The 16,215-nt window shown below is 48.8% G+C and overlaps 1 protein-coding gene and 1 long non-coding RNA gene across 3 annotated transcripts; both read left to right on the plus strand.

Annotated features, from left to right (window-relative positions):
* The first annotated feature begins 5,004 nt into the window (after window positions 1-5,004).
* Window positions 5,005-12,369, plus strand: RIIAD1 (regulatory subunit of type II PKA R-subunit domain containing 1). Of its 2 annotated transcripts, XM_086392718.1 has the most exons (6): window positions 5,005-5,120; window positions 5,621-5,697; window positions 10,402-10,448; window positions 11,021-11,176; window positions 11,546-11,672; window positions 12,251-12,369. In XM_086392718.1, exons 1-4 carry the CDS (start codon window positions 5,037-5,039, stop codon window positions 11,125-11,127), a joined length of 315 nt encoding a protein of 104 aa, XP_086248844.1. In that variant the 5' UTR covers window positions 5,005-5,036; the 3' UTR covers window positions 11,128-11,176; window positions 11,546-11,672; window positions 12,251-12,369. The 2 variants fall into 2 exon arrangements, with proteins under 2 accessions (XP_086248844.1, XP_086248843.1); XM_086392717.1 differs by lacking the exon at window positions 11,021-11,176.
* A 1,194-nt stretch (window positions 12,370-13,563) lies between these two features.
* Window positions 13,564-15,567, plus strand: LOC147376464 (uncharacterized). The gene is made up of 3 exons (XR_015161011.1): window positions 13,564-13,704; window positions 14,375-14,463; window positions 15,429-15,567. It is a non-coding gene; the product is annotated as an uncharacterized LOC147376464 (long non-coding RNA).
* The last annotated feature ends 648 nt before the right edge of the window (window positions 15,568-16,215 follow it).

Genomic DNA, 16,215 nt, shown 5'->3' on the forward strand with positions numbered 1-16,215 from the left:
GTGCTTTATATTGACTAACTTGTTTAACCCTCAGCACCACCCTATGATGTAGGCTCTATCATTATCTCCCAGTAAAGATGAGGAAATCAAGGCACAGAGAGATTAAATGAATTCCCTAAGGTCGTGCATTAGAGAGAGAGATAGCTAACTGAGAGCGGAGGCCGGAGACCGGACAGTCTGGTTCCAAATCCACGGGTTTAACTCCCCTATCACATCTCCTAGTGGGAATGCGGGGAGTGGTTGAGCCTGGCTTTTCTTCCTCTTGTGTCTTCATCTGAGCCCTGGGTGAGACATATCCTTTCTTCTACTACTTAATCCTTCATTAACCCCCTTCCACCCTTCCCTCCTGTGGCCTGAAGTCACATTCTTCCAGGTATGTATGTTTGAGAGAGAGAGAAAGTGTGTGTGTGTACAGACATGATTATACTTCACTGTATGAATGTCCAGGTCCTCCCTGTAGGGTCCTCTAAAATGGGTGTGGTGGCAGATGGTAGAGGACCACCTGACCAGCATTCTGACCAGAGTGGCCAGAATACGAGATGGCAGTGCCAGGGAGTCAAGAGTGCAAACACATCTGAAAAGTAACTTTCCACTCACCTCCCCACCCCCTCTGCTCCTTCCCTTGCCTCCTAATCTGATCTTGGTATTTATGGAGATGCTAAACAGATCTCGCCCTCTGAGGACAGAGCCTAGGAAGACCCCATGGCCCTGTTGATCTCATTACTCTGTGTCTTGTCAGCAGACCTGCCGCCCTGCTGCTCATTCAGGCTTGGGGCTAATCATATTAATTGAAATATTAAACATTCACAAAAGCGAATTATAATGAACTCCCCTCACTCCTCCTCCCAGTCAGCAATTGAGGAGACAGCTGCAAGGCAGCAAAATGTCTTCAATCCTTCGTTTAGTTTGTGGTCCCCAGATGGAAGGTTTCAGTCTGAGAGGAGAGGCAGGCTTTAGGGGAAAGAGGTGGGAGCTCTCTTTAGGCCCTCGTTGCTAGGTGACTTTGGGCACATCTCTGTTTTCTTTCCAGCCATGGGAGAGGGTATCTCTATGAGGTAAATGCTGGGGTGGGGGGTGTGTGGGGGGGAAATGACCCAGAGGCCCATACTGGGGAATTGCCTTCCTGGAGGAAATGAGGCTTCCAGCTCCTCATTCCTCCAGGGTACTTTCTCTTCCCACCACTGCAAGCTCATCCTCTTTCTTGTGCTTTTGCGCTCAACATTAAGATGTCCTGCATTAAAAGATTATTGACTTTATAAAGGGAGAGCACACTCCTGGTTTTAGATTCTTAGGAACTGAGAAGTGCTAAATAATTGGGATGCTTTTCAGAAAGGACAAAATGTAGTGATGGCATGTGTGGGCAGAGTGACTGGTCACCAAACACTTGCTGGTCTCACTAATTGAAATCAAGAGTGAAGACTTCTGCAGCAGAATCTATAAGAATGTACAGAGAGAACTGATGCTATAACCTTCCTTCCCTCAAGTGGAGAGGTAAGACAGGCCAACGCAATCTACAATAGTGAGAACTGGCCCTTCACTCGCGTGCATGCTCAGTTGTATCTGACTCCTTGTGACGCCGTGGCTTCTCTGTCCATGGAATTCTCCAGGCAAGAATACTGGAGTGGGCTGCCATTTCCTGCTCCAGGAGATCCTCCTGACCCAGGGATCGAACCCAAGTCTTAGGCACCTCCTGCACTGTGAGGTGGATTCTGTACCGCTGTGCCACCTGGGAAGCTGTTTGAAAAAATGAAAGTAGCTTCTCTTATTTCCACATATGTGTATTTGGGGTTTAGGTCACGGGATGTGGTCAGTCAAGAAAGGTTTGATTGATTCTCAAAGCACAAGAAGATCATAGCCTAGAAGAAGGAGGACATTAATCATTTTATGCACGAGGGTAGGGGGCGTGGAGGGAATTCTGTGTGTATATGCCTATTGTGTGTGTGTGTGTGTGTGTGTGCGCGTGTAGATTTTCCAGTCCAGACCAGCACTGTTTACTATAATGCAAGATAGATATATATATATATATATATAAATAATTTAAAAATTTCTAGTAGCCACATTAAAGAAAGTAAAAATGAAAAATCTTTTCATATTTTATTTAACTGATATATTCAAAATATTATTCAATGAGTTTATATGACATATCCAAAATATTCAACATGTAATCAACATAAGGATTAATAATGAGATATTGTACATTTTTAAAATACAAAGTCAGACTTCCCTGGTGGTCCAGTGGTTGACAGTCTGCCTGCCAGTGCAGGGGACACAGGTTCAATTCCTGGTCCAGGAAGATTCCACACGCTGCAGGGCAATTGAGTCCTCAAGCCACAACTATGGAAGCCCTTGCAGTCTAGAGCCCATACTTTGCAACAAGAGAAACCACTGCAATGAGAAGCCTGAACAAGCAAATAGAGAGTAGCCCCCACCCTCAGCAACTAAAGAAAGCCCACGCACAGCAATAAAAATGCAGTGCAGCCAAGAATAAATAAACAAAAGATTAAAAAAATAAAGTCTTCAAAATCCAGGTACTTTGCACTTATAGCTCATCTGATGCAGCAAATTTCAGCCACAGGTGTCTGGTGATGACCACAGTGGACGGTACAAACCTAGAGGTTTTACTACTAACTTCTTTGGGGAGTGGAGGGGTGGGCAGAGACAGGTCTTGGCCGGGAGAAGCATCACCTCTGATTAACCTCTGCTTTGGCCGAAAAGAATCACTTCCGACAGATGGCAGCTTATCTGGCCAGCCTCTCACTATAATTCACGCTCCTAAAAAACAACCCAAATGATTACTAACCCAGATGGGGTTTCTGGGAAGAAGCTTTTAGGCCACTATTTAATCTACCTCTGGAGGTTTTCTCCTGGCTTGAGAACTGCCAACATTTTCACTTCTTTTCCTCAGTCTTTTTTTTTTTTTTGTCCACACTGCAGCTTGTGATATCTTACTTCCCTGACCTGGGATTGAACCTGGCCCCAGCAGTAAAAGCACCAAGTCCTGACCACTGGTCCACCAGGGAATTCCCTCCTCAGTCTTTTCTGAGAAGCAGATGGCAGAGAGACCCCTCCCAGGCCATGGCCTGATATTGGGTTTGTTAAGCTCTTTCCTTGCTCCTTGGGTGTATGTGCCACGTGATGCAGTTGTTCATAAATCTGAAAAGACCGCCTCCTTTTGCGCTCTCTTCCCTGCCTCTCAGGCAATCTGCTGGGCATGATCTCTGCGGGTGTAGAAACTCAGCACTTGTGTGTATTGTCAGACAGCCTCCTGCCCTTTCTAGGTGCTATTTTCAGCTCTCTGCCTTTTTGTCTCACTTTCTCTTCTTAATTAGCTAGTAGAAGAACACATCTTGAAGACCAACTGCCTTTCCCCTCCTGTGTATCATTGGGAGTGGGAGACATGATTTAGAATTTATAAGGAGCAGTTAATCTACACAAGAAAGTCAGTCCAAGATGGGAAACTTCTGGCAGGAAGTCCCCAGGTCCTGTCCAGCATTTTTAGTCTGAGAATGTTCCTTCCTTTGTAGAACTCGGTTCATTCCTTGCTATAGGGTGCTTTCATATTTTGTTAAGAACCCAAGAGTTCAGTGTCTACAGGATAGATGGAGGGGTTTGGCTTCTGGGCCAGTGGAAAGGGAAGAAGCCTAGATTCTCCTTTACTACTACTAAGGCTTTAAGTGAGAGGGTCAGGAACCAAATTCTGGGAGAGTTTGCCTTAAGGAATCCCTTTTCCAGTTTTGCTCTTTTTTTGTTCACTCACTCATGTCCAACTCTTTGTGACCCCATAGACGGCAGCATACCAGGCTTCCCTGTCCTTCACCGTCTCCCAGAGCTTGCTCAAACTCATGTCCATTGAGTTGGTGATGTCATCCAACCATGTCATCCTCTGTCATGCGCTTGTCTTCCTCTCTTCAATCTTTATCAGCATTAGGGTCTTTCCCAATGAGTCAGTTCTTCCAATTAGGTGGCCAGAGTATCAGAGCTTCAGCTTCAGCTTCAGTCCTCCCAATGAATATTCAGGACCAATTTCTTTTACGATCGACTGGTTTGATCTCCTTGCAGTTCAAGGGACTCTGAAGAGTCTTCTCCAACACCACAGTTCAAAAGCATTGATTCTTTGGTGCTCAGCCTTCTTTATGGTCCAACTCACATCCATACGTGACTACTGGAAAAACCATAGCTTTGAGTAGACCTTTGTCAGCAAAGTAACATCTCTGCTTTTTAAGGTTTGTCATAGCTTTTCTTCCAAGGAGCAAGCATCTTAATTTCATGGCTGCAGTCACCATCTGCAGTGATTTTGGAACTCAAGGAAATAAAGCCTGTTACTGTTTCCATTGTTTCCCTATCTATTTGCCATGAAGTGTTGGGACCGGATGCCATGATCTTAGTTTTTTGAATGTTGAGTTTTAAGCCAGCTTTTTCACTCGTCTCTTTCACCTTCATCAAGAGTCTTTAGTTCTTTTTTGCTTTCTGCCATAAGGGTGGTGTCATCTGCATATCTGAGGTTATTGATATTTCTCCTGGATATCTTGATTCCAGCTTGTGCTTCATCCAGTCCAGCATTTCTCATGATGTACTCTGCATATAAGCAGGGTGACAATATACAGCCTTGAAGTACTCCTTTCCCAGTTTGGAACCCATCCGTTGTTCCATGTCCAGTTCTAACTGTTGCTTCTTGACCTGCATACAAGTTTCACAGGAAGCAGGTAAGGTGGTCTGGTATTCCCATCTCTAAGAATTTTCCACAGTTGTCTTTCCAGTTTTGCTCTCAAGTTAAAGAAAAAACTATTTGAGGTTGGGTGAGGTCAAGAAGAAGGACTCATTTTCACACAGAGTCAAGCTGGAAATACAGTCTCCAAATCTGCGGAAGGGGGTCCTTTAGAATCCCTCTGGAGCTCACTCCCTGACTTCAGAATGGCCCCCTTATTGGTTCTCTCAGCCCCGCCCCCTGCTGGAGAGGGCCGGGCTTGAGGGCGGGGCCAGGCTGGGGGCGGGTCCTCACCTGCTGTGCCGCCCGTCGCCTTGACGACCGCGACAAGATGGCGAACCTGACGGGCACGATTAAGGGGCTGTACCCCGAAACACTGAGCCCAGAGCAGCTGGAGAAGCTGCGCGGCTTCAAGGTGGGTGCGGTCCCAACTCCCGCCTCCATCGGAGTGCAGCTCCTCCCCGGGTGAGGGCCGGGCCCCAGAGAGAAGGGACTCGGGAGCCTGTGCCCAGATAAAGGGGCGGAAGGCTGCGGGATGGGGACACCTCCGGCGGACCCCTGGCTTCTGGGTCCTTGAACAGATCCCCGCAGGCGCTTGAAAGTGCAAAAAGAACTAAAATAGGAATGTACCAGAAAAATGGACCGAATTGACTGCCGGATACTTTAACTTAGATACAAACAAGAACTTCCCAGCGGTAGACACCCGACTTTAGTTAAGGCGCCTAAGCCTGAGCCTGAGACAGCACTGGAGATGTTAATAATCTGTAAGAAGAGAGATGGCTTAACTGTTCAAACATCCTGGGAAGAGACCCGGGTTAAGGGAGCCCCTTGTTTCCCCAAGCCCTCTGCACCTCCGCCTGGAACCCTGAAATCTTTCTCTTCATGGAGGGTGACCTTTTTGCTCTTGACCCCCAGATTCAAACTCGGATTACTAATGAAAAGTACCTTAGGACCCACAAAGAAGTGGAGTTGCTCATAAGTGGTTTCTTCAGGTAGGTGGTTTTCCAGACTGGCCTTGAGTAAATAGTGTAAATTTTTTACCAAATCTCGTTGGGGATAGATGAGTGTGAGTCACGTCCTCTTTGTTTAAACACAGCTTGTTGCTTCCTTTAGGGTCTGAAGATTAGAAAATATCCTAAGATGGAATGTTTTCTAATGCTGGGGCCTGTGACACCCAGGATTTTCTTGTTATTTCTAGAGGCTTCCTTCAGTTATCTCAGAAATATTAATATGCATTCATTTTAGCTGTGAAGATAAATATATACCTTCTGACACTTGGAAGAAGGAATTTGGCATTGAGAAACTCAGCAGACAGCTACTGGGTGTAGAACACTATTCTCCACAGTGGTATTTAACAAGATCATTAGAACTTAAAAAAAAAAAAGAATTATAGCTGTCTGGCCTTTCAGATGTACCAGAGAACATAGTAGAAAGACTCCAAGGGTTGGAAGCCACTCCCCTATAAGTCCTGGGGAAAAGAAAACCATTTTCCACCATATCTTGGAGACCTTTTCCCTTCCCCCACACTGCTTTTCAGCGTGGCATTTGCTTGAATGGAAAATTTTCCTAATGGGATGAAAAGCAAGGAACTGAGGAGGGAAAAAAATCATGGCGCACCAATGGATGGAAACAATAGAGCTATCTCAGAAATACTGTTTGGCTACAGACAAATAGACAAGATTTAAATAATAATGGCTTCCATATCCAGGCACTGCGTTGGTTTCCTCCATTAGCAGTTATCACACTGTAGTGTAATTGCATTGTCCATCTTTTGTCTCTCTCCCTGGACCAAAGCTCTAAGCTAGTAGAGCCATGGTTTTGTCCCCAGGGCCCACACAGTGTATGGCAAATTGGTACATGTGTGCTGATTCTCCCAGCAGCTCTACAAAGATAGTTTATTATCAGTTCCATTTTACGCATGATGTACTTTACCCAGATGCTGAACCAGGATCCAAACCCCTGGTTTTTCCACCGCGTTTCACTGTAAGCACACAGGAGCTGGGAGCCAGAAGTTGTGCTCTCCTTTGTCTTTTAAAGATTTTTATTTTTTCGCTCGTACCGGAGTGCATGCAGGATCTTAAGTTCCCTGACTAGGGATCGAACTCAAACTTGAGCCCCCTTTTGCAGAAGTGTGGTAACCATTGGACCACCAGGGAAGTCCCTGTCTTTTTAAAAGTAGGCCTAGAGGGGTGTCTTTCTTCATGCTTCATTGTTCTTCATATTTTAGCCATTTCTCCAAATGGCAGTGGAGTCTCAGGGGGCAGATAGGGGAAGGGGAAGGGGCAAATGGGAACCTATCTGAGAAGTTTGGTTTTATTTGAGCTAGGGGTTAGGCTTGGCCAAAAGATCGATTAGGGGTCCTCGGGAAGTGCCAGCCCTGGGGATCGGGCCATCACTTTCTGTACCTTTTCTTCTAAAGGGAGATAAAGGAAGACATCTGTCCTGTCCTGGGGAGCTCACAATGCAAGTTAGGAATGATTCCAGCATGGAGATTGGGAATAGATGGTAAAACCTGAAGTATCTCACTTGCAATGTTCACAGACAAAAGGATTAAAAGCAGTGGGGGTAGTGAATGAAGAGGGCACTGTTTTAATCACATGGCAGGAATGGCCCTGCTTCTCTGCCCAGGAACAGTTTCCAGGAGTAGCCTGGCGTCTGCAAGGACAGCCCCAGGCAATTTTCCCTCTCCTTCCTTATCATCCCCCTCTTGGGCCAGGTGGGCCACGAGGCCTCTCCTTTTGCTGTCCCTCAAGCTCCTCTCATGAAATCCTCCTGGCCCCCTTTAGGCCTTTCTCTTTCTGGGATGGAAGTGGGAGGAAAGCAGAAGTGTTTGAAGTTTGAGGGTTTGTTTTCAGGGCGTATGTGTGTGTGTGTGTGTGATTGTTATTTCCTTTGGATGGTACCAGAATGAACCAGAATCAGCCTGTCATCGGCCCTGGATGCTTCTGATGGTCCTTCCTATGAGAAAAGAGGAAGGGAGAAGCGGGGACAGAGTCCCAGGCGGCGTGCCTGTCCTCACCTGGCCTCAGGTCTCTGCTGTAGACTCACTGCAAGCCGTGAGAAGCCCCACAGCGTTTTTGTTGGGAAACTGGCTCCCCACTTGGCTCTTCCAGATCCTGATGATTTATGGCCATTCAGCCACAGCTTTCTGGTCTGTACTTATATATACAGTGTACGGAACTCTTCATACCTTGAATTTGGAAGCTGAAAAATGGAAGGAGTAGGGATCTAACCTATTTTTAGGCACCCAGAGATCTCAGGTTTTAGGCTGGAGGTAGGAAACAAAGTGTGACATTGTAGGAAGGCTTTACTAGGTGTTTCTGTAAACAGCCAGGCAGATGAATCTTCCCAAACCGTAGCACCAATCACATCATTCCTTGGCTGGAAAAATCTGCAGTGGATCCACAATATCACCTTAAAAAATTCTATTGAAATATAAAATACCAAAAAAGTGGCATGAACTTTCACAAGCTGAGAATACACATGGTGCTAGTGTCCAGATTAAGAACTAGAATCTGACCAGCACCTCAGACCCTTTGTGGCCCCTTCCAGTCACTTCTTCCAAAAAGTTAGTCAGCATCCTGACTTCTTTGTGTGTGTGTGTGTCCTGACTTCTAATTGCTCAGATTCATATTGCCTTTCTGTGTCCTTTGAAAGTGAAATGAAAGTCGCTCAGTCGTGTCTGACTCTTTGCGACCCCATGGACTATATAGGGATTCTCCAGGCCAGAATACTGGAGTGGGTAGCCTTTCCCTTCTCCAGGGAGTCTTTCCAACCCAGGGATTGAACCCAGGTCTCCCACGTTGCAGGTGGATTCCTTACCAGCTGAGCCACCAGGGAAGCAAAAGAGTGCCTGAGTGGGCAGTCTGTCCCTTCTCCAGGGGATCTTCCTGACCCGGGAATCGAACTGGGGTCTCCTGCATTGCAGGCGGATTCTTTACCAACTGAGATATGAGGGAAGTCCTCTGTGTCCTTTATATAAATGGAATTCCACAGTATGTGCTCTTGTGCCTGGTTCTTTTGCTCAGCAATATCTTGCAGCCCCTCCATTCTCCTTGCTGTGCAGTATTCCACGGTAGCACTTTACCACACTTTATTTATCCATTCCCATCACCTCTTTTGGGCTTCCCTGGTGGCTCAGACGGTAAAGAATCTGCCTGCAATATAGGAGACCCAGGTTCAATCCCTGGGTCAGGAAAATCCCCTGGAGAAGGAAATGGCAACCCACTCCAGTATTCTTGCCTGGAGAATCCTCATGGGCAGAGGAGCCTGGCAGGCTGTGGTCCACGGGGTCATAAAGAGTTGGACACGACTGAGTGACTAACAACATCATCTCTTGAACTGAGTAGGAATGTCTCTCCCTGGCCTTTAAGGCCCTCCATATCAGGCCTTCCTTCACTTTCCTCTATTTCCTGCATGTGCCCCCACTCTAACCAGACTGGACCCCTCTGGTTGTTTCACTGAGCGCTCTTCTAGGCAGTGTGGAAACAAAAGTGGAGATGACGCGGTTCCTACCCTGGAGGAGTTCACTCTCAATAGAATGTGAGCTGTTCCCTTGACTTTCCAGACCTTTGCTCCTGCTGCTTCCTTGTTCTGGAAGGCTCTTGTCCCTCAGCCTTTGTCCCATGTGTACCTCAAGATACACATCTCAAATGCCAGATGCTGTGTGATGACCTGGGGGGTCTTGTTTGAAGAGGCTGCCCTCTCTCTGATCTCTCAGCACACTATTCTGAACCCTCCTGTAGCACTACCTGGAGGTTACTTGGCATTTTGGGAACTTACCCGTTTCCTTGTGCTTGACTGTCTTTTTTTTGAGGTGGGGCTGTATTTATCTTTTTAAAATCAATCCCTCATATCTTATATAGTGACTTACACCTAATTTGTGCTCAGCAGTTGTCAAGTTGAATTGAAGGAAAAGAAGGGAAGCAAAATTGTCGAAACTTGGAAGGCAGGGGCCTCCTGGGCAGGCAGGGCAGCTGTAGCCACGAGGCTATGTTGCAGAACCCTGGCCTTGGAGCCACACGACCTGGGGCTCCTCTCCTTTATTTACTCACTTCATGAACTTGGGCAAATGGTCAACCTTTTGAAAGCTCGGTTTCTTCCTGTGTAAAACGGGGCACAGTCATTGCTGTTTCACGGGGTTGGAGAGTGAGGTAATATCTGTGGACCTGCTTTATGAGCCATAAAACTCCGTGGGATGTGAGGCAGTCTCAGCTGCCCAGTGGGCCGGCCCTGCGAGTGTCGTCACAGCGTCCATGGGCCTGCCGGGCCAACAGCTGCCTCACGTCTGTCTGCTCAGCTTTGTTTCCTGTGCTCTCTTGCCCCACCCGTGGCAATTTCTGGTTGCTCTTCCTCAGAAGGTTGTGGGTGCCACACCTGTCCCCCACACGTGAGACCCTCAGGGACGAGGCAGCGAGCTCTTCAACCCTGGCCTGGCCTTGGTTTTGTGAAATGATTGTCAAGTGAATGACAAGCTTCACTTGGCTACAGCACTCGCTGTCTCGTGAGCTGATCATTCCCTAGGCTCCTTGCTTCTGGCCCCGGATCCTGACTTGAAGGAGAATCACACCGGAAAGGGTCCTTGGCAGGAGGCCTCTGGCTCTCTGCCTGCTACGACAGGTGTGTCTCAGGTCATTGGCCGACAGACAGCTCAGGACCTGCTTTACCTCCACCCCGTACCCCTTGTTGTTTTCCAGAGAAATGTTTTTGAAAAGACCAGACAACATTCCAGAATTTGCCGCAGGTGAGTAAGGCAGCATCCCTTTGGGGTGAGTGGTCAACGCGCACCAGGAGTGTTCCTGTGAACTGCGACTTGGACAAGGCAGAGCCTGGGCTACCACTTCACCCGATGTCTCCCAAGGGAGCTTTCTTCAAAACGCTCTTTCCTCCATATTATTTCCTCAGAATGAGGACAGATAAGAAATGAGGCAGAACTTCCTCGTGGTAAAGATGGTTAAGAATGTTGAGATTCCCAAAGGGACAGACAGGCAGCTCTTTTCCCGGGAATCTTAAAGCAGGGTTCTCAGCCCAGGCTGTGCATTAAAGTCACCTGGGGAGCTTTTAAAAAATACCGATGCCCGGGCCCACCCCAGGGTTTTATTTAATTAGTCTGGGGTGGGGCCTGGCATCCACTGTTTTAAAGGCTCCCCAGGTGATTCTAATGGGCTCCGCTGCCCTGAGAGGGCTTGAGGTCAATGGTATTTAAAGGGAAGGGGCTAGGCCGACAGATTTCTTAGGTCCTTTTAGCCCTGGGAGTCCGTTACAGCCTCACAAGGTTCCTGATTGAATCTAAGTACGTCTTTGCTGCCACAGCAGATGCTGCCTCTGATTCACATTATGCCGGGTGTATAAAAATCCTCCTTTGTCGTCATCCTGCGAGAGCCTGGCCCTCCTTGGAGAGGATATTCTCAGAGAGGGCGTGATGTCTCAGACAGGAGCCGGCAGGCCGAGTGGAGACAAGAATAACACTTGGTATTTATTTGGGCCCCAAGATGGGCCTGGAGCAGAAAGCCAGAGACTCGTCAACCCTCTGACGGCTTCCTGTGTGTCAGCAAGCTGATAAGCCAGTGGCAGGGTGGTGTGGTGGGGACCGGGGCCACCCCGTGTCCCCCTTCCCGGGAACACTGGAGCTGGAGGCTCAGAAGTGCTGGGGGTCGGGGCAGTGCAGATGGTGACCCTGGAATTTGCTGTGACATCTCATATTACATCGTAAAACTGGACTGCAGGAACAGTCCTGCCAAGACAGAGCTGTCCCTAACTTTTTAGCAGAGTGAGCTGTCTCTCCCCTCGTCTACTTCCCCTTAGATTTAGATGATTTCTTCTTTTTGATTCTCATCCCAGACTATTTCACGGATCCAAGACTTCCCAACAAGATTCACATGCAGCTAATTAAGGAGAAGAAAGCGGCTTAATTAGCAAAATCACGATGCTCAGCTGTTGAGAGAGACCAGAAAGAATCCAGCCTTTGGTGGGTGTTAACCTCACTTACAGACAGAGGCTTCTTCACTCCTGTGAAATAAGCACTGGCTCCTCGGCCTGGGGTGTGAAAGAAACCAAACAGTCTGCAGAGAAGTTTCTGCAAGTGTTGAGTTTTCCTGACACCACCTTGGGGAATTAGGGGCTGTGAAGAGAGGCCCAGGGTTTGTCTGGCGTATCTGTGGCAGAGACATCCGTCTTCTTAATCTAGTGACGTGGTTGAGAGTGGAAGTTGGAGTAGTTCTGGAGGAAAGAGAGGCAGGGAAGCGGGGGTGGGATCTGTTGCCACAGGCTTCCTGCGAGCTCCTGTAGTGGCCTTTTCCTTGTGTCCTTGGTGGTGGGAGTGGAAGGGCTTCCCCGCTGCTTCTGGAAGGGGTGGAGGCCGCTTCCCTCGCAGCATTTGGATTGGGCATGCCCCCACCCCCATCGTCAAACCAGGCTACCCTGTGAGGGCCAGCACACATTTTCCAGGCAGGCTTTCTGAAATGATGTGGAAGGTTGGGAGTTTTAAATGTGAGGTGGGCAGAAGCCACACTCCTGATTTAGCAGCACCATTTCTTTTTTTTGCAGGGTCATCTGAAAGCCAGAGAGCTGTGTTGCCCTCAGTGTGGGTTTCCAGGCTGCCCTGGGCTGCGCCTGCTGTTGCAAAGGCTTTTAAAGATACTCATTAAAAGCAGACCTTCCTGTGCTCTCTGCTTTATTTCAATCAGGAGGAGGAAGACATCCTTCATGGGAGGCTGCTCTACCCCTCCTCTGACCTGGGAGGTAGCAGGGCCTGTCTCTGTGTCCATGGCAGAGGCCTCTCAGTTCAGCCAGTGGGCTGGCTGCCCGCGTGTGCTCCCTGCCCCTCCAGACCCTCCCTCCCAGGGCCAAGACTAGACAGAAGAACAGTGGCGAGTATCTGGAGAGGACCACAGCTGGCCGTGGTGGTACTCAAATGAGCGGAGTCCCTGCTTCCGAGGTGGCTTTTGTTTTTTATCTTACCTCCGGGGTTACTGTACCGAGAGTACAGGTGATGATTAACTTTTATTTCCATAGAAGCAATAATCAGAGGAATTGGGTTGGAAGAACAGCAAGAGTGAATGAGATTAGACATCGAAAACCCACTCAGGCTCATGCATAAGAGTGAGGGACTCAAGAGGCGGTGGACTTTGGTTTTGGGGATTTTTAGGAACAAGCTGCCCAGCCATTTCGTTTTCAGCGTTAGAGGCAGAAGAGTGGGCCCGCTGGCCCTATGGAGTCCTTTCTAGGCCTAGGAGGCAGGAAAGTTTTGCACGTATGTGTCTGCATCTCTGGCTCCACAACATACTAGCTCCGCTGTGGGAAGGACCTCTCACTTGGGTGTCACTTGTCAGCCTCACCATGGTTACAGAAACACCAAATACTAATAATACAGACTGAAGCAGGGGGCTGTATTCTTATTTGCCTTGTCTCTGCTGTCTTGTCCCCAGCTACTGAAGTAGTGGAAAAGGCAACCAAATGGGGCAGTTAGAGAACAGTTGGTCTTCCCTGGTGGCTTAGACGGTAAAGAATCTGCCTGCAAGGCGACAACGGACCTGGATTTGATCCCTGGTTGGGAAGATCCTCTGGAGAAGGGAATGGCTACTCACTCCAGTATTCTTGTGTGGAGAATTCCGTGGAGGAGCCTGGGCTACATACAGACCATGGGGTCACAAAGAGTTGGACACGACTGACTGACTAACACAGAACTATTAAAACTGCAGATAATAAGCTATGTGATAGGAACCTGAGGAGTTATTTTAAGTGCTTTCAGAATCGCAGTTCAGCAGCCACGGATCTGATAATGAGCTGTCCCTGTTTAGAAAATCCAAACGAAGCCATCAGCCAAACACACATCCACGAAGGACCCCTGATGTGAAGTGTTACATCAGACATTCTTGGAGCCTTCTGTGGGAGAAGAGACCTGCAGCAATGTGAAGAGAGAGCAGAGTGTTGTTCAGGGCGCTCGAATGCATGATTTAATACTGCGACAGTACAACGGTCCATGCTTGGGGAGTTTCCTGGTAAGAAGAAGAAATGCATTCCACTGAAAATACATTTGAAAGCCTTTCTGAGTGAAGAATTGGAGAAGGCAATGGCACCCCACTCCAGTACTTTTGCCTAGAAAATCCCATGGACGGAGGAGCCTGGTAGGCTGCAGTCCATGGGGTCACTAGAGTCGGACACGACTGAGCGGCTTCACTTTCACTTTCCACTTTCCACTTTCATGCATTGGAGAAGGAAATGGCAACCCACTCCAGTGTTCTTGCCTGGAGAATCCCAGGGATGGGAGGCCTGGTGGGCTGCCGTCTATGGGGTCGCACAGAGTCGGACACGACTGAAGCGACACAGCAGCAGCGGCAGAGTGAAGAATGCACTTAACACAGGTCGTAGTGTGAGACATGTGCCAGGTCCTGGGGGTAAGGCGGCGATCGCCCTCCCTGTAAACAGCTCAGTGTCTGGGAGACTGGCCGCTTTACTCCCTAAACCTCAGCTGTCTACCTACCTCACCTTTTAGATCAAAAACTCCACCAGGGCAGAGGGACCACACCTAAAAGGCGATCTTGTTCACTGTCGAGTTTCTGACTTCCTATCACTGTGTCTGAATACAGCAAGTGCTTAGTGTGTGTTTGTGGAGAGCATGAATGCTTGTATAGTTGAGTGACCAATCTTGTTGTATACCTATGATGGTAGCAGGGGCGTCATGCCCGAGGCGGCAGAAGAAAGAACACCCGGTCTGCCTGTGGAGTGAGGGAAGCCTCAGGGAAGCTGGCCTGTGATGGGTAAGAAGGGGTTTGCCAGGCAGACGTGAGGGAAGAGGCCTGGGGCAGTCAGGGTATCTCGGTGCTTCTGTTCTGCTCAGCAGGGTGCTGGTGGCCTGCTGATGCTCATCACCCCTTTCTTCCTTGCTTCCAAAGCAGAAGAGGGCAAAAGAGGAGGGCAGGGGAGCAGCTTTGGCTCAGTCCCCAAGCAGTGTCTTCTGGCCCCTTCCTCCCTGACTCATTTTCCACACATCGCAGCTAGAATGATCTTTTAAGAAACTTAAATAAGTGTTACTTTCCTGCCTAAAACCCTTTGGTGGTCTTCCATGCACTTAAAATCCAGCTGCGTTTCCCAGGACTACAAAGCTTCACAAGTCCCTCCACCTTCTAACACGTCTCCCGCTCTGCTCCCTTCCTCCTGCCGCACTGGGCTCCCGCCACACCATCGTTCCTCTCCTCCTCGAACACGCCAAGGTTGTTCCCACTGTAAGGCCTTTGACCTCTGCCTGGATTTCCCTTCCTCAGAACCTCATAGAGCTAGTGATGCAAGCTGGGGTGCTTTGTGCTGGAGGGAAGAGTCTGCTAAACAGGCAGGCCACGCTTTGCTCACGGAGGGCAGCTGCCAGAGCTGGTCCAGGGGCCGCCCCACTGCGGCTCCCCCCACGGTCACAGGAAAAGCAGGAGGACCTGGAAGGGACTTGCCGGTGGTACTTGCCTGTCTTTTCAGAAAAGCAGAAGCTTCCTCAGGACCCCCTTCACCGCCCCCGCCCCCCACCTTTCATTACCATCTTGGCCAGAACTGTGTACGTGGCTCCCTCTTGAAGGGTGGCTGGGAAGCAGGGTTTAGCTAGTGAACACTGCCCTTAGTAGCTTCTTGTCACTTCCTCAGAGAGTCTTTTCCTGGGGATCCAACTGAAGTAGCTCCCCCAGACATTTAAGAGTCTTTAATTAAGAAAGTATCACATCACTGTTTGTTTTCTTTTCAGGACCTACCACTGTCTGATACTATCTTTTTGGCTCGTTTTCTTGCTGCTGTTTGTGGCCCAGGAACGTGAGCCCGGGGGAGCAGGCCTTGTCTGTCGTGCTGGTCACTCCAGGGCCAGCACCTGCAGCACTTGCTTGGATGGGTGGATGGTGGTTAGAAGCCTGACTATGTCCCATGAAGGCTTGATTGAGGCAGTGGCATGAAGAGAAATGAATCCTAGTTGTCTTTAGGGGGAGGAATTGCCTGGGCTTGTGATTTGAATGGGGTGGAGTTATAAGGGGGGGTGTGTGGTAGATTCTAGACTAACTTCCAGGTTTCTTGTGTGGACAAGGAGAGGGGTGAGAGGATCATTTACTTATGCAGAAGGGCTGTATAAGGGGCAAAGGAAATGGCGAGATGGATTTCTTTTTGGCTGTGCTGCGTGGCTTGTGGGATCACAGTTGCCTCGCTAGGGATTGAACCCGGGCCATGGCAGAGAAAGTACTGAATCCTAACCGTTAGACCACCAGGGAACTCCCCAGGAGTTAAGACCAAAAGGTTTCCACCGATGTGTAACTGGGTAATAACCATGGGTAATACCGATGGTTAGCTTCAGTGGGGTTGACAGGAGTTTGACTGCCGTAGACGTAGTAGCGATTGTGAGCTGAGGATGTGGAAGTGGATGTATGCTCCCTATGGACACGACCTCCTAGGAACATGGCCGGGAGGAGAATGGAGGAAGCGCAGTAGGTGGAGAGGCGGTGTGAAGGATGGGCTTTTGTAACGGGAGATGCTGAGCATCCAGGGAT

This window comes from Bos grunniens, chromosome 3, assembly GCF_055505025.1.
Source record: "Bos grunniens cultivar Pamir isolate PY7600 chromosome 3, Bosgru_T2T1.0, whole genome shotgun sequence".
NCBI lineage: Eukaryota > Metazoa > Chordata > Mammalia > Artiodactyla > Bovidae > Bos > Bos grunniens.